The 22,950-nt window shown below is 32.6% G+C and overlaps 1 protein-coding gene across 1 annotated transcript in view; it reads left to right on the forward strand.

Annotated features, from left to right (window-relative positions):
• The window catches only part of LOC147065700 (uncharacterized), a 37,421-nt gene extending 17,430 nt beyond the window's left edge, over nucleotides 1-19,991 (forward strand). The window contains exons 2-4 of the mRNA XM_085956905.1: nucleotides 12,121-12,190; nucleotides 14,833-18,410; nucleotides 19,639-19,991. Of these exons, the coding sequence (XP_085813031.1) occupies nucleotides 14,878-18,410; nucleotides 19,639-19,819 (3,714 nt within the window). The 5' untranslated portion in view covers nucleotides 12,121-12,190; nucleotides 14,833-14,877 and the 3' untranslated portion in view covers nucleotides 19,820-19,991. The remainder of the gene's footprint in view (nucleotides 1-12,120; nucleotides 12,191-14,832; nucleotides 18,411-19,638) is intronic.
• Nucleotides 19,992-22,950: the final 2,959 nt, after the last annotated feature.

Here is a 22,950-nt window from a genome sequence, read left to right on the forward strand (position 1 = left end):
TTACCTGCGAAATATATTACACCTGGCGAACGTTAAAGAAGATCGTAAATGCATTTTGCATTTACCATTTCACTTCGGCTAGCTTGTATGGCAATTTTCAAAACGATGGCTTAGTTGCCTAATATATAAAAATCATAATAATAATAATATTCTAGTATTTTGTATGGAATTCATTATGGATCACTTTGGGTTTCACATAATATCTTCTATTCTTTTCACTTACTATTCACAAAAGCAAATTAGTTGACTTTGACACCATTTATTTTAAATTAATTTAGTACGAAGAAAACTTGAGAGTGGATCGATTGTCTGGGTCCCTTATCATTTGAAGTACGCCGTTGTGAAAGTCCTACATAATAAATAGTAGTTGAAAGTTAGAGCTTTCAATGATAGGTATAATATCAGCCGGATGACTGACATGGATGAAACCGGTGATTATTAAATTATCTTGAAGACGTACGGACTTGCTATAATCTATTGTTTTATTTTAATTATTGGTATCAACTCCTTTGTTCCTATGCTATGTTGAGTATGTAAAGTTTTGACGTATTGTTATACTGTACATAATACTTATGATGATTTTAAGTTTGAGATGAAGTTTTGACGTAATGTTCCATAATAATTATTGTTGTGATTGACTATTATTTGCGATATTGTGATTGTTCATCAACATATTCAAAATAATGAAAATTGTGATGAATGCGAGGTATTTATAATTCATAGGACAGCAATGGAAAATAAATATTCAAGTACAATAGTATAATATCTGCAAAAAAATAATAATTCATTTATATTTTTTTTAAAAAAAATCGACGTTTTTTTAAACTAAAAAAGAATACGCTAAAACTATGATTTTTTTAAATCATTTTGTGACCATTGAATGAACTTATCAAACTATATTTAAATGCTAAAAATAGTTGTAAAATACGATGTACTAATAAAAATCGGTGTGTGTACTTAGGCGTAATAAAACAAAAACGAAACTTGTGATAACCTAGATTCTTCGACTAGCTCTTAATTATCTTGTTAAATTACACACTCAAGAAAAACGGTCGCTTATTGGAGTGCCTTTGGTTTATTTCTATACACTTTAAATTATATTAATAAATTATACAATTATTTCTTGTTGTTTTTATTTTTAAAGTAACAACTGTCACTCTGACGTTTAAACGTTTGTTTACGTAAGGAATTGTAAATAGCCGACAATAATAAATTCATTGCCTTGGCAACGGAACAATTCTACTATCAAACTTACGTTTGTATGCAGCTGACTGATTCGCAGCTGACTTCATACTGTCGCGCACTTTCGTAACGGTGTGCATGTGGAGCTCTCAATTTGACTCTCTACCAAACGCCATAAAAGAAGTATAACTTCAAAAATCTATCTTCTCAAAACGCACATTTTATATGGTTTATTAAATAAATTAAAATCTTTTTAATAATGAAATGTATTAAATAGGAGTTTTTAAATACATTCGCAGAAACAGTACAATCACCCTTTAGTAATGATATTCTAATGATAAATGATAAATGAAAATTATTTAAATGTCAAAAACTGCTTAAAAAGATCATCCAATTTCTGTATATCAAATAAAAGCATCCGTTGCAAAGCTTTTCATTTGGTTGTATACAACGAACATAAAGTTGCACTTCCGTAAGAGAGCAAAAATAGAGGCGGACTTTTTGACACTACTATCATTATTGACAGTCTCGCCTCGCTGTAAACGGTCGTGTAATGGCGCAAAATGAAAGTCCCAGTTTTTATTGGCACCGATCCAACTGGAATACTCTTTTTTTATTACGTCTGGGAAAATTATTATATTTTGCTCTATTTCAGCGAGCCAGCAAGCCGCGCTGTCGAGCTATTGCGATACTAGCGACTCACGAGGTAGCGGATAGGCGTGACACTATTTATTAGTGCTCGTCTTTGCACTTTTAAATTAAATGCATTTAGCCATTTTTAAACTCGGTATTATATTATTGTTTATTATTTTTTATAAGACCCAGCACTCAGAACTGCACTCATTAAATATTATTCAATTCAATTCAAATTTATTTATTTTTACATACCTACCATGAACATTACAAATTATAAATTTAAGACGTTCACAACATGACATTTAAAAACAAAGAAACAGTGTAAAGAAGAAATAAATAATATATGCAGTAACATAACAACGGTATGGAAAGTAAAGTGAAAGGTCCAAAAAAAAAAATTATAATGCATGGAAGCACACCGAATGAGCTAAGTGGACCCTATTTTAAGAATTTACAAAACAACGTCCACCTATACTCATCCTCATGTAGGAAGAATAAATCAACATCCGAAGCGATTTGGTTGAACAGAGTTATTGCCCTCCCAATTGGCATCATCAATGGCAGGTTAGTTCTGCTCCCCGGGAGGACAAACAATTTCTAAGCTCCCGATTTCTAAGATAGTTATCAGGGACACACAAGTCAATACTACCAAGAATGGCAGAGTTTTCATTTACACCACGTATAAGTCGAAAAAAAATACGTGGCCAAATATTGATATCTTCTCGCATTTAAACTACAGTATGTAAGCATACCATAAAGAAAGTCAGATGGATAAAGTCACGGATAGTATTCATTATAGATCCTATAGAAAGATTATTATAGATCCACCAGTATAAGTTGTGTGCTAAGTAAGGGCACCACATGCTAAAATTTGACATAATTATCATTTCATACTTTTTATAATATTGAGATGAGATTAGTTCTAAATTCGAACACTCGACGATTCACGATGGTATATATTTTATTCTACTATGTACTATGAGACTTGTATGGAGTTTTGAGTTCATTTATTTGAACTTTTATGCGTGATTATTGGAAAATCGATTTCCATCACAAATATTAGTAGTTATTGATCTAATTTTAGATAAACAAAACTTTCCTCCAGCTCTTTCTCTCTCGGCGTTGTCTCCTTGGTACCAACCTTACATAAAACAACGATTATGTATATTCCACTCTTTACATAACACATTTGTTTAACGTATGGTATAGGTAGTGTGACACCCCCGTATGGTCCCCATTTGGAGATGTCTTTGTGTATCTTGAGAGGCCCGAATCGGTATCGAAGCCAACAAATAATAACGGCTGATTGCGAAAATAATTAAATAATGTTTAATATCTGTCTAATAAATATCTGACCGGCAACATTGTCAAAAAAATACGTATGGCAACGCCGCATTTTGTGCACAGCTCGCAAGTGAGACGGTTTTTTTTTGGCGGGGAGAAGCTTCCTTGACAGCACGCAGAAAACACTGCTCGCGCGCGCTACGCATATTTCGTCATCCAAAAAAAATAATATATATATATATAAAATGTAGTAATCTAGTATATATTATCATCAAATAAACTCGCCGTTTCTGATCACAATTCCGGTGTGTTAATTATCCACCTTTACAACCCAAATCCAGACGAAAAAACCAGATACTAAAGATAAAAGTGACAGTTTGTTTTCACATTCAAAATGGAGGGAAGTGATAGTAGGTATTTCAAAAATATCTGCTAATAATAGTGGCTAAGACCAGTGACATCCTGTGGGGGTAGACAGTTACTCGAAGGGCGGCAAATCGAAGAAAATCATTAAATTTTGTTTATATAGAAATATCTACCTAAACTTAATAATAACAAAAATATATATCCATTAAAAAAACAGCACATTGGTTGGAAACAAAATGTATTAATTGACATAAAGATTTAACAGTAATGTAACTTTTTGTCGGGTTCGCGATATCTAGTTTACTTCCGTTACCCTTCGACGTCCTTGGTGACCAGAAACCACACGTGCAGATTTGCGAATAATTATAGTCTGACTTATTAGTTCTTACGCACGAAACTTGCGTTGGCCGTCGAAACTAAATGTACACCCCCCCCCCCCCCCCTTACAGAGCATCCCACCTATAACTCTTGGTCCAGGATTTTAGTCTGTATCGAAACATCGCGCCGTCATCGATTATCGATTTAATAATGCCTATACCTTTGCGATCTCAGACTAAAAATATCATTATGAATGTTGCCAAGTTTTGTGAATAAGAAAAGCGACACTGATCGCCCTTAAGGCTATACCTCAGCTGAGGTATGGTCTAAAAAGATCGTAACTAGGCGATGCGCGGATTGTGAAAATGGTCGAGGGTCAAGGGTCGACTATCGCTCTCAGACTGGCAACGCGGCCAAAATTACGTGCCAAACCGTTACGAAACCACATCCTGAAGCGAGCCCCAAGGCTAGGATCTTTGTCGGGCCCCCTACCTATCGCCAAGGTTACAGTAGCGTTTTCCAAATGGCGTTCACGGTAAAATTAAGGGTATTTAGTGTATTTATAATACTTACATCCACTCTAATTATGGAGTTACCTATCAAGTAATGACACAATTCAAAATTACATCGCACTATCAGATAGTATTAAAGGAAAGAAAAATTAGAGCAAATTTGTGATGTCTGTTTATCTCACTTATTTGGTTGACTCGCCATGCCGGGGCCACCAGTCTAGAGCTCTATCAGCCCCCCCTTGTGGGGGCCATGTCTATCACATTATGTTTTAATCATTCATCAGATTACATACGGTTGGAATAATAAATCGAGTATTTAATCATCGCCAAATGCTTTAGAATTTTCCCATATTAAGATTATTATTAGGTATATAGGTAAACGTTAAATAATTGCTTTGTATTGTGTCTTATTCACTAATTAATAATGCAAAAAGTATTAATAGCCACAGAGTTTAGTAGTACCTTCTTCTAAACTAAACATATTGAGGTATTATACTGGTTTCTTGTGGCTCTGAATAAGGGTTATAATTATTTATATAAATGAAAAATATTACAATAGAATATCATTTTGTCTTTATTTAATGAATAATTCTTATTACGGGGCACCACTGACATATAAGTAGTAGTAGTATTATATTAGGTCAGCAAGTATTGTAATAAAAAACTTTTATCTCAGTTCCGATTATGTTTTTATATCGCCCGCAAAAGAAAAAAAATACCCCAATCATTTTATTATGTACCCTACTAGGATTTTTTTTGTAACTTTATCCAACTATCAGATATCGAAACGAACGTACAAATTGGCACGTGGCACTACCGTTTGATAACGAAGATTAGACGGCTTTCTGCACGTGCGAGTACACCCTTATTATTTTCACTATGTATCTATGCTAAATTTACAATTGTATAAAATTTATTTTAGATAGTGTCTACAGTAAGTTTTTAAAGTTAGAGTAACTTGTGACTCATTTAATGAAACATGTCATTAAAAAAAATCGGTTAGTTAGACTTTAGTCTAACAATTTAGTCTGACAATAGTCGTTTGATAATAAGTTTATTTTAATCTATTCTTAGAGTAGGTATAAATTAGTAAGACTTTGTTTACATTTATTTTCTCACTATATTATCAAGACCATAAAAATAAGGAAACGGTAGTTGTTTTTGAGTCAACAGTTAATTATATAACCAACACACTATTATCAAAACTCTCTATTATTTACCCAATGCCTCGCTAGTGAGAAAGGTGTTTATTGAAATAACCGGATCTTGTTGGTTATTTATTAGTAGTCCAGATGCTTTCTTGAAGGTGAAATACATACGCAATTGCAACCTCCTATCTTCGACGTCCCCCATGATCATCCTATTTTCCAGGTTCGTCGGATATTTTCAAGCAATGTGGCCGAAGAATCGAACAATTTGTTTAATGCATATAGTTATTTTATATTAAGCTCTTTTCATATAAATATCTATATCTCATGCATATACACACTAGAAAAAATCATTTTGTAGAAAAAAAAATACGCCACCTGACGGGACTTAAACATATTGTATCTGCTGGATTCGCGCCAATATGATTTTCCAATTAAGCTACGGGCATCTTATTAAAATACGACGATTTAAAATGGTAGTTGTTACATGAAATGCTTATCGAATTGCGTTGTTTTCAATTGATGTATATTCAAAAAAATATAGAATGTTACATTCTCAAATCTTGTGTCTTATTCGTTGAATAGAAAGAAATAGTTTATTAAAATAAATATATATATATATTACATATGTGTGTGTACGCTTGCTTAGCCGTATATGGAATGCGGAGCATCCTTAATTTGATGTCTTCATATGTAGTCCAGATGTTAATACCTAGTCTTTTGCTTTAATTTTAATGTGAAGTATAATAAATTATAAACTAAGTATATAATTGTATTGATTTATCTATCTGTCTACCTGTAACGTATAAAAGAAAATGTATGTAAATATGTAGGAGACAGCGATACAGGCAGAATGCATCATAAACGGGGTAAGGTGAGAGAAGATATTATACTTTCACGTAAACGCTAATAAAATAATAGTTTTTTTTAATCGGGTCGCGAAAGAAAACAAATCATAGGCTACTCTCATAATAATATGACAGATGCTTACAGTGTATCGCCACATACAAGAATGTTGATTTTTGGCACTGCCACCTCGTAATTTTTAAAAAAATGTAAAATGACAAAACAATCATTACACATTGGTTAATATCAATAATGGTGTTATTTAAAACAACATGATTTTTACCATTACATTAATGATATAGTATTGATTGAAATATTAAAAGCTATTTTGGTTCATTTATATTTTATAATGTAAATTAAGCCCAAGTTATTTTACATGCTGAAATTGGTAGCCATAAATTTGGCTATCAGACAAAAACACAGGGCCAAAAGGAATGATAAAAAAAATGGAAAAACATATTGGAAAAAGAGTAGCTATTCATAATGAACGATTGATAGTGGAAATTGTTACGCCCTTGCATTATTAATATCAAAATGTCAAAGGATAGGTACAATAAGTGTGTTTCTTTTTATCATGGATATCATTAAGTCGGCAGTGTGCCTCGTAATAATATTTCGTACAATGTATTTTATTTTAACAATGGAAACAGTATGTACGGGTGCTGATTATTTATTGATTCAGTCAAATGGAAGACTTATATTATGAGCTATCATTATGGAATACGTATTAGAATATTAAAAACGTTTCAAAAAAAATAACACACACGTTTAATATCAGATTATAAAAAATGAATGGAGTTTTTAAAAAATCAATATAATAATACCATTTTCGATCTCAATAAAAGCATGTGGGTCTAGGACGACTTGGCGCCGGGACAACTGAACGCAGCGCAATTCGAAATTAAATAGACGTTAGGTACTTTAAAAAATATATTTAATATTATTATTTATACTTAAATTATTATATTATGATTTAATAGTTGCTGAGAATTTAAATATTCACACGTAAATAATGATTTAATGGTGCAAATGTTTAAGTTCCAACGAAAATAGAGTTTTTTTATTTTATATAAAGCCTTAGGCATGGTAATTCTCAATCCGCAATAAAAAACATTATGCTAAGAGTAAAATGAATTAAAACTACTAAGTAGATAAAAACTGATTAAAATATCTCGTCTACGTTCTGTATACGTGTCTACGACAGTACGGTGTCCAATTATCCTGGCGTCCAGTTGTCCCATTCCCGAGCATGTAGACTTAACAAAGATTTGTATTAAGGAATGTTTGTCATGTGTCTATGATCTAGATTAAAATATGTAGAACATAATATACTATTTTAAAATATGACCCATTTCGGATATGGATATTCTGCCATTAATTCAACATCAGTGCTTTTTTATTCCGAATATTATTAAACACATCATATAAGTATAATATAATGTAACATACGTTCAGTTTCATACCTTAAGGGTGACTACATTAAAAATTTATGAAAAAAATCCATTTTTTTATTTAACATTTTTCTTAATGACTGCTTTCACCGATATTGTCTACTCCTTATTTCTTATCTACTACTTATCTTCTCTCCCAGTTATTATTGTTACCCACCCTAACGACAATGCTGGATACACTGTGTTTTTCAAAGATGACAAACCATCAATCCATCATAAAGCAATACTAAAGGTTTGATTATAAAATACATCTGTCGCATAGTTTTATTAGTAAATTATTCTACAATGGCACCGTGGGTACAGTAAAAATGATTCTCAGTTGTGTTGGTAATGTTTTCCAGTATTCAAACAGGCATTGTAGCAAACGTACTAAAGCACATGTGAATCGTCTATAGTACAATGCACTGTAGAATGATTGACACCAGTAATTTCTCGACTGCGCACGGTATCTTCATTGGCAGGTTTTATGAGCTCGGTTTTGTTTTCCGTTCAACATATTCATGTAGCGTAGAAATAAAGGATCCAAACAGCATTAGAAAAGAGCTACTAATATCAATTCAACCATCTGTTAGACCGATTGGGATATCCGATCGACACAAAGGCCAATTGGGTTGCATTTAGACAATTTACGGCGTCATACTAAAAAACGTAAAAATTTATAGAGATATAGAATTACAAATTAAATATCTATTTTCCGTAGTGTCAAATTATAGCAAACTCGGTAAAGAGCTGACCGCAATAATAAATTCCGCATATTCGTTTTTCACTTAGTCAATCACCCATTGATGCAAACGCCAGATAATAGCTGACTCGATTATTTCAATAAAAAGAATATAATTTTGATTGTGTAAATAGCGAATAATAATTCATCGGAAATGTCACCCGAATAGCTATACGTTTCCGGTCTGTTACTATCTCAATCTCCGTATCGTCCCGCACAGCATCTCACTGTACTGAGATGCGGCCTCGAATCCGTATCATAAGTTAAGTATTATAACATAACTACTGTAACATAATATTGTACCGACCGTTACGCCGCAAATAAAACTCGTTTCTGCATCCATCTACGACTTCTCTCTCCTTCTGACGACTTCTTCATCCACAACACCATGACTCCCAACTCGATGGCTACCACAGTGATGACTACCCACAGATTTCTTTACTCTTACTTCAGATTTATGGCAGTTTTGTATTAGATTTTGTTATTTATTACAATTTCCCCTCTACGTGCCCTTCTCTCCCAAAGACACTGTTAACTTACAGTTATGTAAATTCACTCATGTCCATGGCGACAGTAGTCTTTGGTAACTACTCCTAAGACATTCCCAGTCATAAAAAATGATGCTTTTCATCCAAACATACGAAAGACCGAGTTCGATTTAGTGAGGAAATTTGATTCCATGTAGAATGATTTACCTATACGACACATGATGAGTTTTCATCAAGTAGGTAATATTTGATAGATATAATATTTTATACATTTTGAAGTGAACGAAACCGGTCCTGATTATTAAAAGAATGTATCATGAGTATAGCCCCACATCTTGAAGCGGGCCCCCAGGCCACGATGTTTGGAGCCCCCCCTCCCCCTTCAACCTATCACTAAGGTTAAGGGCAGTGTAATGTTCTACAGTAGTTTTCTCCAAATGGTATTCACGGAACTCTAGAGTTCCATGTACAATAAAGGGTATTCCGTGTATTTTTTAGCGATGTTCGGTAATTTTAAATAAATTCACTTGAATTGTCGGCTCTCGGCATCATATTATAAAGCACTGATCGCGGCCCCGTTTTGTGATAGCCATGTGATATGCGACACTTCGCTATATTGGATAAATAGTCACTTTTGTTATTCAGGAAACACACTAAATATAAGACTTTTTCAGTGTTAGAGAAATTGTGGTATGTTTATATCACTTAATTGGTCGACCCGCCATACCAGGCCCCTAGGCTAGAGCCTTGCCAGACTGTCTCTTGTGGGGCTATAATCATGAGTTGTCACCAAATAAATACTGAATCTCTTGAAAATAATGAAGGTTTATTTTATTAATTGGGTGAATTTAAATCTATAGTAGAACTTTATTGAAAAAATATTAGTCTGATAATAATATGTGAATTAGTTTTCACATAAAAACTATACTATAGATACATCATTGTTGATATAATATTATGTTTTGCAGAGTACCTTGACAGTGAAATAAAAAAGATTTTAAATTAAATATTTAGGGCTTTGGAAGGATAGGTTAGCATGCAAGATTGTGTAAACAACAATGTCTGGAATTGAAAATGCAATTAAGAAGTCTTATCTGGAAGTAATCAACGTACAACGGTCACCTAATGGCGTCTTTAAAAGCAATAGGCTCTTAACAATAAAACTGGGGAGATTCTGCTCAGGCCTTGGTGATCTAACCATTTCAGAGAACGCGTTTCATGTCGGAAGCTTACTTTAAGTTTAACTGTTTTACACTATATTTTGTCCAACGCAATTAAAATGCCATTTGATTGTTAATCTTTGATGATCGCAGTATCAAAAACAATAATATCTTATACAATAATCATAATAATATAACCGACTGATCATTATTCACTGTAGCGGCTTGACGACTTTCAATGAGGTGGGGCTTAGCCATTAATTATTAAATATCCATACCTACATACTTTCTCATATTATACATTATGTACCAAGCTACTTATAATAATATGATTTTATTAATGAGAAAATTAGTATTTTTACTTACCTATGGGTCATTTGATTCGCTCCCCAGTATGCGTTTACTATGGCCAATGCATTCACATCCTTTGTAGAATGAGATTTGTACCGCGGCGATGGGATGGGATCTTTTAATACATCTATGGATGGGACTGAGAGCCTCTGGTCAGCGAAAAATAAATGCCATAGCTTTCTTAATTTGTACGTAGGTGTCAACGTGAAATTGGGCGTATTTAATTAAATTAATTATTTTAATACCGCCTAATCATCATTATGGTATTAAATAATTTACAATCATTGCTTTATTTATTCGAATAATAATAAAAATCTCTATAAAATTAACGGGTTTAAATAGATAAAATAAATCTAATAGTTCATTAAATCATATAATCAAGTAAGTAGGTATATTATGACAATAATAAAAATATTTGACGTGTATTTTTAACATGATACCGATGTGGGGGTGGTCCCTACGAACCCTTAAGGTAGAGCTGCCCCTGGTTATTCAGGTATACAATGTTTTGTATTAGAAGCAGACATTTTCATTTCGTATTATCAAGTTTCAATTTTTATAACACTTCCTCAGTATTATGTATCTAATATAGTTTCACACTTTATATAAGTAAAGAATCTTTAGAAGGGCTTAAGATATATTATTATAAGAAATAATTTTTGCTTCACGAGTAAAGTATTGCTGAACTTTTAGAAACTACGAGAAGAAAGAAGGTTTAAGAAGCTTTTAGTAATATAACTATAGGTTAGTTATTAAGTAACTTTAAGTCTAATATTTATAGTTTAATAATAATTAAACATATATGTAAAGTTCTCGTATAAGTCTGTATAGTATTTCACATATAACCAAGTACGCTGAGAAAGCTTCGGGACGAGCTTAACTACATAAGAATATATGAAAAATGTAATCGAGCTCTATTGTAGTAAATTCACATTTTTGTGCTTTGAGAATTATTATTAGATGCACTGAGATTGAAAAAAAACCATTTAGCTATAGTGTTACAAGCGTATTTTATATAAGCTCACATATTTTTTAAATAACAAGCCACCAATGTTGAGATTATTTAGATACGAATTCACAAAAAATAATTGCAAATTATAATACGTCAAAAATTGGTCGCCATACTATTTATAGCCGGCATTTTTAATGCGTCAACGTATGCATTATTATTTTTTCTATAAGTATTAGTAATTTAAGCATATTATAATCTCAGAAGTATAATCAAATAATGTTGTAATACAGACAGTTTACGTGAATTCATTCAGTAGTCTAAACCAGTGTTTATAAACCTTTTTACACTTGCGGACCACTGAAAATAAGAAATGCGTTTTGCGGACCGCTAACGCAGAAAGAAATAGTAATATTTATATACCTAGTACGATCAGAATTTTCCGGCGTTGTATGAAACGACTATATTGCAAAACAATACGTGCAAGTGAAACGTGTGATCACGGTTGATTTCGTCACATAAACCCAATAATCTATTGAACAAAAACACAATGTACAAACACTTGCAGGTGCACGGGTTTTGAAGATTTTATTAAAACTATTAAGAACCATAGTCAGACGGATGCCAAAAATTTGCGGATTACCACAATATTTCGGCGGACCACCATTTCAGAAACGAAAGTAATTATTTTTTTCTATTTTTTTCCAGTCCGGAGTCCACAGCCCCCCTTCGTATTGCTACGTTCAGCCCTCCTAGATCAAGTCCTCACGACAGTCAGGTTAGTATTTCTTAAAAATCAACCTATTTAAAAAAAATGATAATCATTCGTTAACTTTACTTTCTAATATTACAGATCTATTATAGCTAATAGAAAGAGAAGTATTATGAGTTCATATAAATGAGGAGATAGAAATTAGTATTAGATTAAATATGTGTGTGATATTTTAATGTTACACTTAAGAGCGTACATAAGTGAAACGGAAAATAATTTTCAACTGTATGTGGAACGAAATTTCGGCCGCGTTGCCATTGTCGAGGCCGATAGTCGAGGTGTTCATTTATTTTGCCATGGCGTCGGATGAAAATATTCTTAAATCGTGTATAGATGACTAAAAAACTTTACGTTTGTACTTAAAAAAAACATGTCAATGAATATACTATTATTATTACGAATATAATAATAAACATAACATAAAAAGGAATTTTTATGACAAATTATATTTCGTTCGGCTCGCCTCATTTTCGAATGATACACGATCTTTTTAGTCCATGCCTCAGCTGAGATATAGCCTTAATTATTGTCCATACAAGTTTATGCAGTCCTGGTATTTTTGAAGTTATACTTATTTTGGGGCGTTTGGTAGAGAGTGAAATTGAGAGCTGTGCGCGTACACTATTACGAAAGTGCTGTATACAAACGCAAGTTTGATAGCAGATTTTTTCCGTTGCTTAGGCTTAGGCAACGATTTTTTATTGTCGGCCATTTGCAATTTCTTACGTAAACAAACGATCAAACGTCAGAGTGACAATTGTTACTTTAAAAATAAAAAAAAACAACGAGAAATAATTATATAATTTAATAATATAAGTTAAAGTGTATAGAAATAAACCAACCGCGCTCCAATAAGCGGCTTTTTTTCTTGAGTGTGCAATTCAACAAGATAATTAAGAGCTACTCGAAGAATCTACGTTATCACAACTTTTTTTGGTTGTTTTGTTACGCCAAAGAAGTACGTAAGAACTTCTAACGCGCATAAGTACACACACCGATTTTTTTTTAATTGCATTTAATTTAAGCGACAGTACTTGATTTGATTGGTGTCGATATTTAGTATGAAATTGAGTTATATAATAATTATGTTCTTATACATTATGCTATATATTATAGAATATGTTCGAAAACTAGAGAAGGTCTTCATTCAGCAGTGGATTTGTGTTGGTAGAGGATGATGATAATGTAGATAGATATTGCTTAAAATTTACTATTGCGGCACCGGATTTATACGTCAGTTTTCCCCTTGAAATATTTTGATTTATTTTTGTTTGCCAATTTTTTGCAGCAGAAGACATTTCGATGAAGCAATTTAAATGAAAAAAAACGCTGAAGTTATTAACTGGCTGCAAGATTTATATTGGTCAGAGACTGTTATGTGTGGAAAAAAGTATTTCTGGATACATTTAGCAAGTCGTAAATGTTACATATCAAGGTCTCACAATCTTAATGTCCGTGGCGGGAAGTGAGGAAATGTAGTGGTTAAAATATCTCTTAGGCGAATTTTATTTTAAAATAGTCATTTAGGATCAGTTTTTTTTTTTAAAGAATTATTAGTTGATGCAAAATCATTTTTCGGGCGGATATTAATGAATAAATTTAAATTTTATTTGATTTACTAATAACACATGTTCAAGTTTTACTGGGTTCTTATATTAGATGCATATAAATAAAACCACGTATTCACTCAATTATACTTATATTAGGTATCTAGCTATACAAAATATTGGCTAATGGTTTGATTCAGTTTTTTACAATATAATTTCTTTGTTATTAAAGAATTAATATACTTATGCATAATAATAAAACAAATATATATTAATATAAAACACGTGTCTATTTAAATACATACCTTAGGTGTCCCTGCGTTTATTAAACATCATCTCTAGATTGGATACATATTGTAAATTGTACGTAAAACATTTATCCGTAGCACCGTTCCCCGTGAGATTTCTATCGAAAAGGGATGACTATATAGTAATACGGTCACTAATTTTATTAGATTCAATATGAACATTAATTTAATTTTCATAGTCGATTTTGGCAAAATTCATGAATTCAAGAATGAAAACCTAACCTAACAACAAATAATCCAGTATATCGGTTATTTTCAAAATTTATTTGCCGCTAGCTTCCTGTAAGCCGACAAGAACCGTGTTTTATTTTGATATGAATTTTATCGCAGTACTATACGACCCAAAGATGTTGGACGGTCTTTAATATACGACCATATATTTCCGATATGAAATTTCACGGTGAAGTGTGATACGGCGAACTGCATACGTACAAATTGCCAGGCACGCTCTAGATTACCAGATACCTTAAGTATACATACAACAGCAACCGAATTAACATTACTCTTTGGAATTTACGTTTATATTTACTGTGTCAGGTACTCATATTACTGGCACTCATCTGGCATGCGAACTGACGACCAATGTCTGCCATTTAACCCAAAGCATAATAATATGGACTCTAGGGTCTATAATATGTCCAAAATCTAGACGAAAATTTGGAATATTAAATTCTAATTTATCTGTATTCATTAAAAATTACATATATAATATTTTACCTAAATATTCGGTGTTATAGTAAGTTTGCATAATCGTAAAAACACTGTTTTAGTACATTTATTTTTATTTTTTCAGACACCGTCGTCTCCCAGAGAGGCACTCGTCTGTGTGCAGAACAAGATGGGGACTAAAGAAAAGAAACCTTTCACATATACCCCAGGTGGACTTGACCTTTCAGAGATAAGATCAGAAAAAATGGCTAAAAGGCTTATGACGAATGCAATGAGTCCCGGAGTTCAAGAAAGACCTAAGCCACCACAATTTACACCACCAAGCGATCCAGAAACGAGACGTTCTTCAGTTCCAACATCGGCACAATATTGCAATTTGCCCGTGGCGGTGTTCCCTTGCATTCAAATTCCAGCTAATCCGAAAGAGTTGCTGCGAAAAACTGGCAGTGCATATAATGATGACGAAAGCAATTCTGCACCTAAAGATAAAGCTAGTAATGTTGATTCATCACAAAAAACACCAGAAAAATCTCCAGAAGCAGACACATTAACAATTGAAGAAAAAATAAACAGATTTTCACCTTCCAAAGAAACGGCCTCAGAAAAAAAGTCTACGAGTACTGAAAATGAAAAGATCACATCTTCAGTAGAGAAAGAAACACGATTAACAACATTTGATAAATTTGTAAATGAAAGTGATCCAAAAATATCCGAAACTAAAACGAATGGATTTGCTGCAAAGGCTGCACTTGTATTATCAGATGATGAAGAAGAAGTGGAAGAAGAGGAAATAGAAGAAGAAGAAATAGAAGAAGAAGAAGAAGAATGCAGCGAAGAAGTAGAAGTAACAGAAGATGAAGAAGATTTGATAAAAACTGTTGCTAGTAAAACAGAGAAAATAACAAAATCTGATGATAAAGTAACAAATAAAGTAGTTCAGACAATACGTACAGAAACAACAGTTATAAGTACATCGAAAGATAACAATTCAAATAATGAGGTGATAACCAAAGACGACAAAGTAATAATCAAAAGTGAAAAACACATAAATTCAGAAGTAAGTACAGATGATGAAGTGATGAGCTCAGATGAAAATGTCGCAAGTACAGATGATCAAAGAGTCAGTAGTGATGAGGAAACAACTACAAAAGAGAATAAAACAATATCTGCAGAAAACAAGGATGATAATACAATTAGTACAGATGCTAAGATAACACAAGAAGATGAGAAAATAGTAGAGACAAGTGATGAAACAATAAACAAAAATGAGCAAGCGGTGATTGCAGAAGATCCTTCAATAAGCGGAGATGAGAAGATAATAGACGCAGAAGAAAAAGTGGTGAAAGCAAATGACAATTTAGAAATTACAGATGATAAGAAGATAAATACAAATGAGGAGAAAATACGCTCAGATGAAGAAATAGTCAAACCGAGTGATGATACGGATGATGCTATTGAAAATGTAACTGAACAAATAACAAAAACAGACAAAAAGATAATAAGCACAGATGAAAAAGTAGAAAGTGTAGTTGATACTGTAGATAGCGCAGAGATTCAAGAAACAAAAATTAGTGACCAAATACCCAAAACAGATGAAAAGATTGAACTTATTGGTAAAAAAATGGAAGAAGATGAAACCGTTATAACCAAGGAAGAACATATTATTCCAACAATATTGGAGACTAAAAAAGAATGCGATACGGTTATATCATCACGATCCACGCCAGAAATCGAAAAACCAATTGTTTGTACATTACAAATATCACCACAAAATAAAATTCTAGAAACTATTACAACGGACGTTAAACAATCACCGAAAATGATGATCGGTAAAGATATGTCAAAAGTAGATGGACATAAGACAATTGAAATCGATACCAAACAATTTGAGTCTGTTTGTTCAGACTTCACAGAATCTAATAAGATGACAAGAAACAGTAGCATGTTTATGACACGCGCATATTCAAAAGAAAAAACCTTTGATTACTCTACTAGTCAATCTATGCATGCGCCTGCTCCTGATCCAATGATTCGACATTCATTCACAAGATCACCATCTAAAGATCGTACAAGTGTTGATGGTTTGAGAATTTTAAGTGATCTTGATAATATTCCTAGCTTAAATGTATGCCCAAAAAGATTTTCATTTATGAGGGATAGTCCTCCAAAATCAACGGGGGAAGACCCATTCAGTATTTTGACTGGAATTTCTCCGAACGATAACAATTTCACCCCAAGTATATATCAACAAAGTAATGTAGAGGTACCTCCACCATGGGAAACAGATAGGCAAACCACATACACTTCTATTGAGACAAAACGTGTCGTCAGGGAGAAACCTGTAATGCCTGCTGGAAATACTTGGAAAAGTATTAATTATAACCCTCATATTAGAACCCCAAGCTGTTTTCTGCCACAATTACAAGATGAAAGAGTTGACGAATCTTGGAAAAATGACTTATGGAGTAATAGACAATCTTTTAACCAGACAGCCACCGAAAATACAGCACCCCTTAATTACGTAGCAAAGGAAGATAGTGAACCTTCGTGGAGAAGAGAACTGAGAGAAATGTCTTTCCAAAAAAGAGATTCTACAGTACAAAATGAGGAATATACAGAAGCTGAAGAACCGCCATGGAGAAAGGAAGTGAGAGAATTGTCTCAAGTGAGAAATCAAAGGCATTGCAGTATGCCGCGGACAGATTTTGAATCATCGAGGCAATATTCTGATGAAACTCAAAATTATTCTACATTTACACGAGAAGTAAAACGAGCATATACTCCATCGCCTAGCTCTTTCGTACCAGAAATAAAACCTAGATTTGATGCTCGTATAGGCACTTACATGCCGGATCCTACACCTACGATCGATACTTGTTCTAGCTCTTATATGGCAGATACTAAGCCTCCATTTGATGACTGTGCTGGGACTTATATGCCAGATCCTACGCCTACATTTGACGCTCGTTCTAGCCCTTATATGACAGATGCTAAACCTCCATTTGATGACTGTGCTGGCACTTATATGCCAAATCCTACACCTACATTCGATGCTCGTTCTAGCCCTTATATGACAGAGCCTAAGCCTACATTTGATGCTCGTTCTAGCCCTTATATGACAGATGCTAAGCCCACATTCGATGCTCGTTCTAGTCCATTTATAGCAGAAGCTGCTCCAATATATTATCCACCAGGTAATTATACCACAGAGGTACAACCATCGTATGCACCAGCCAATACTTACACAGCAGAGGTTCAATCATCTTATGCACCGCCACCTGCGTGGAGTCAAACAGTTCGTCCGAAATCTTGGCGAGAGCGAAGCGCAGATTTGGCAAGAGAGAGAGAAAACGAAATTCCTGAATGGAAAAAAACAGGCATGCTGCGTAAAAGCGTCGTCAATTCTTTCTTAAAAAGTACGCAAGAAACAACTACTTATCAGTCCTCTACTATGAATGATAATCAAAAACTGCCAGAAATTACAGTGGAAATCGCCAGTCAACCGGCCAGTAACAGAGTTGCACCGAATACAAACAATGGATACAATTATCCATGGGAAACTTCTTCGGAGTCAAGTGTAGCATTTTCTCCAGAACCATTCCATTACGAAAGAACATCTACACCACAGTCGAGGAATAGTCCATACAGGCCCAATTCTCAATACTCAGCATATAGTTATAACTCATCTCCCGTTGTCCCGAGGTAATTTAATATTGACTATTATTTTGATACAATTATTTATGAAAGTATTACCATTATCGACTGCCTAATTATTAACTATAATAATGGATTATTAATTTAAGTTCAAGCCTTACATTTATTAATCAATTAACGAAACACTATCTTACTCGAATAATTAATCGCTCAAAAATTTTCATGTCTGGACAGATTCACAAATTGATTACAAAAATTGTGATCGTTATGATATTATAAAGAAAACAGTATCCTTGTCTTTAATTAGAGTAATTATTCATATTTACATACAACTGCATGTGTTATTTTTAGGGATGTCATTTCATAATCAAAATTAAGTCTCTAGGTAACGTCAATGTTATATACATTTTATTGACAATTCTGCATAGTTATAAGCGTGAAATATTTGTATATCTATTCGATAACCCAGTTCGTTTTAAATCTCAATGTCATGTTGTAAATGTCTTTTGGTAAATGCCACAATGTTTTTATTTTAATTATATATCGACTGTGAAAAGGAAAAAAGGCGTAATCCACACAAATCAAATTTTACAGGAGGCACAAAAACGTTTTTGTTATGGTTTTCGGTCAAAGTTAAAATACAAAATAGTCATAACCTTGAAGTACATGATAATTAATAATTTGGTTTTTTACCCCTTATCTGATATTAATTATTGAGTTAATTAAAAAAAACCAACAAAAATGATGGTTAAGTCGTCTGTCACTTCCTCCTTTTTTTTAAAGATGGTTAGCTAAATTTAGAAAATAAATTGGCATTTTTGCAGCTTACATCTTTCGGAGAAAACGTGCATTTAGTTGTGTACAACCAGGGAACTCAGAAATAATATCTGTTCTGTGTGTACAACATTATTATGCAATAAAACATATTTTGAAAAAACTAAGGGTTACGCCCTTTTTCCTTTCTACAGTCGGTTTATAAGTAAACAAAGAATTGTTTATTAAAAATATACAGAAATTAAATTATAACTTTCGTCTGCGCTTAATCGTGTGCACTATTCATTATTTTAGGATATTTAAGGAGCCATATGCCATATAAAGATTAAGAATTTAGGGTATCCTTGGTAATTTAGTATGTAATCAATCTGTAGACTTTTTAGAGAATATTTTTATATACTATCACTATTACGACTTATCTGAATCCAGCTATAGTATGGAGTAGAAGGTACCCGAAAATATATATGTGCATTTTCTTGAATATTTTTCTGCCTTTTTACAGGGAGTACGGTATGCTGAGTTTCCAACCGCCTAGACGCTATGAAGTTAGAAGTTGTCCCGTACAATCAAGATCCTTCAAATATCTGCAACTACTTACTGGAACCGATGACAGTTACGCAGACAATGATCCGTACATACCACAACCGGCTCATCATGCCTATCTTCGGCCTGACACTTATTGAATACCTTTAACATCTAATTGATAAAATAATACTTACAACCGCTAATGAAGAATTATTTCTTTTTTAGAAAATCACCCAGACTAGACTGGGAGAAATGGCCAAAGATTAAAATAAGTAGATACATTAAACTAAATGATAGTGTTTGCCTTTCAAAATAAATTATATTTTTATGAAAGAAACAAAAATAAGCATTTTTGTGAAAGGATATGCCATTTATAAAAACGGCATTTTTGTTGTTAATTAAACAGAAATACTAATAACTAGACTGTAAATATTTTCCTCTTATTTTTTTTTAATTTAAAACGTTTTATTAATTATTTTTATGGAATTTATTAATAATATATTAAATTTAATGAAGTGTATATAATAGACTTCGAGGATATATTTTTAAGTAAGAATTATTGTAAAACTTGCATTTTAAAGCATTTTATAAAATTCTATAAAAAAATCTTTATTAATTACTATAAATTGTTGATCGTATTTGGCTCTATTTCATACTTGTAATTTATTTATGAAAAAATATGACTGCCTTATATTTGAATCAATGAATATTGTTAAAAGTATTATTGTTATGAAAAATATATAAACTTTTTCTTTATTTTCTTATAATTTAAAAACCTTTTTAACTCTCTTATTACCACAACAAAATCTTATAACATAAAATCTTTTAACTAAACCTCTTACTATTAATATTTATTTTACTTTGGCGTTGTTATAGCGCTTTATTGATTAATCTAATAAAATATTTCTTGTTATTGCTTTACTTTTAAGCATTGAATGTATGTACGTATTTATTGGAAAATTGTTAATATGTATTTTTATATTGTCTTAATTCAATCTATCTGTATGTAAGTTTTCTTTTGATATGTGTTTTTATGATTATGAGTGGCATAATAAATAGTAAACGTTCTTTTACAAAATGTTTTGTTTATTGACAGGATATAGACTATAGCAGTCGTGGCGAACCTATGGCACGCGTGCCATCAGTGGCACGAGAGATAATTTTTCATGGCACGCGTTTGAAGAGAAAATGAATCTAAGTATATTAATAATAAATGACAGATCGCATTGTATAAAAAAATAGCAGGCAAATAATATTGTTCAAGGATAAGCATTACGTTTAATGTAAATATATAAATGCATAGGTTGGTTCGTAGGCTTTATGCGTCGCATATAATATTATCGCACTAACCTCATCAGGCGGCGGAGGAAGCCGCGCCGCGTACCTCTGATGTTGACTGATTTAAAATGCTTGACACCACTACAGCGAGAGAGCGCCTCATCTGATTTAATTTCTAACCACACACTTGGCTGCACCAGATAAGAAACTAAAACTTGGAGGAGCTAGTACCTGATAGTAATTTTGGGAGACACTTTCAAAATTGGTGGACCGAAATGTATGGAGTAATTGAAAAAAGTGATAAAACTAAATGTGTGCTATGTTCTATGAGATCTAGAAGATCACCAATAGCATTCTTAAAAATCATCTTTCACCATGAAAAACAGCTCAGCACGTCAGGAAGTTGAAAAATAATATTTGGAAAATTATGTCACGCGTACGTAAAAAGGTTTGCCAACACTGGGCTATAGAGTTAAGAGTAGATATCGAGGGTATACTGACAGAACGCGTTAACTCAGTTTTTGCTGTTTTTCTGTTTTAAATGCCAAAATGTATACAATTTTACGCTCTACGTCCTGGTAAAACGCATAAAGGCATAGGATATACTGGTGAGAAAATAGAAACATTATTAAATCATATTGTTATTTTTTTATTCTGATAGAAACCATGATAATGACCTAATGCGTTCAGCGTATACAAAATACAGGACATGTCGTATATTGAATTTGCCATAAAGTTTAGTCTTTATAATGTAGAAAAAATGTTTTTAAATCATCCTTTTTCCATCCTTCAATCCTTTTTCGATTATCTCAGAACTTGTTTTAATGACTTAAAGCTTTCTGACAGTATACCCTCGATATCTATTCTTAACTCTATAGTCCAGTGATATGTTTCATAAATTTGGACTCCGGATGCTCGGATCCTCTCCAATAAAAATTATGTAATATATTCTAAACAATTTTTTTATTTCATATAATTATATATTATCTATTAATTTTCTTATTACTACATGAATTAGTACAAGTGAATATGTACCTACCACTTGAATTAATTTTATACGAGGTAATCAGGCAAAGAGGCTTATCAGTGTAGTAAAAAGTGCACAAAAAGTGCAAATTTATTAAACGTATACTCTACCCAGTTAAGTTAAGATAAGGGAACAGACAAGGGTTAGCGATATAGTAGAGTTCGCTAAAAACCTCAATTGGAAATGGGCTAGACACATAGCTTGAAGAATGGACACTCGTTGGACAAATCTAGTGATCCAGTGGTACCCAAGAGGTACAAAGCGTCCGCAAGGTAGACCTAGAGGCCGCTGGATCGATGAAATGATTGTTCTGCGGTAATACATGGCAACGCAACGCATATGACCGAGATATGTGGAATCAGCTTTGAGAGGCCTTTATGATGATGATACCTAGTTGAGTAGGTACTTAATTACATTTATATTTAATATATAAACGAAGAGCTTTTCATTTGTATTATTAAGTTTTATTTTTTATTATTAACATTACTTGAAGCTTTTTTGTATCAACACAAGTCATCTGTATTTGCTATTGGAAAAATGAAACACCATAAATATGACTAATAATTACAAGATAAAAAGAACTTTTTATGTACCACGTTTTTAAATTTTCTGTTGAATTATTACGCTTAATATGCTTAAATTTGTAGTTGATATGAAGTAAATAAAAAACAAACAAACAAACAAATATAGATTACTGAAATGTCATTTTGATTTCCATAGTAACGCACGTATATATTAATAATTTAATTGCTAGAACCACCCCCTTAGTAACCAATAATAGTCTTTTACTTTTTACGGATTTTACAGATGGCTAAAAGTATTAAAAGAATACATTGGCATCGTATTCTGATATATTCTAAATGTTTCAAATGTCTAGCTAGTCGGGAAGTTAGTTAAAAATCGATTGCAAGATTTGTACTGGACAAACAACCGCCGGATAAACAAGAATACGAGCTAATAAAAACGTAAAATTGAGAACATTTT

Source organism: Rhyacophila brunnea, unplaced genomic scaffold (genome assembly GCF_057557595.1).
Source record: "Rhyacophila brunnea isolate RB1 unplaced genomic scaffold, BYU_Rbru_1.0 scaffold_6, whole genome shotgun sequence".
NCBI lineage: Eukaryota > Metazoa > Arthropoda > Insecta > Trichoptera > Rhyacophilidae > Rhyacophila > Rhyacophila brunnea.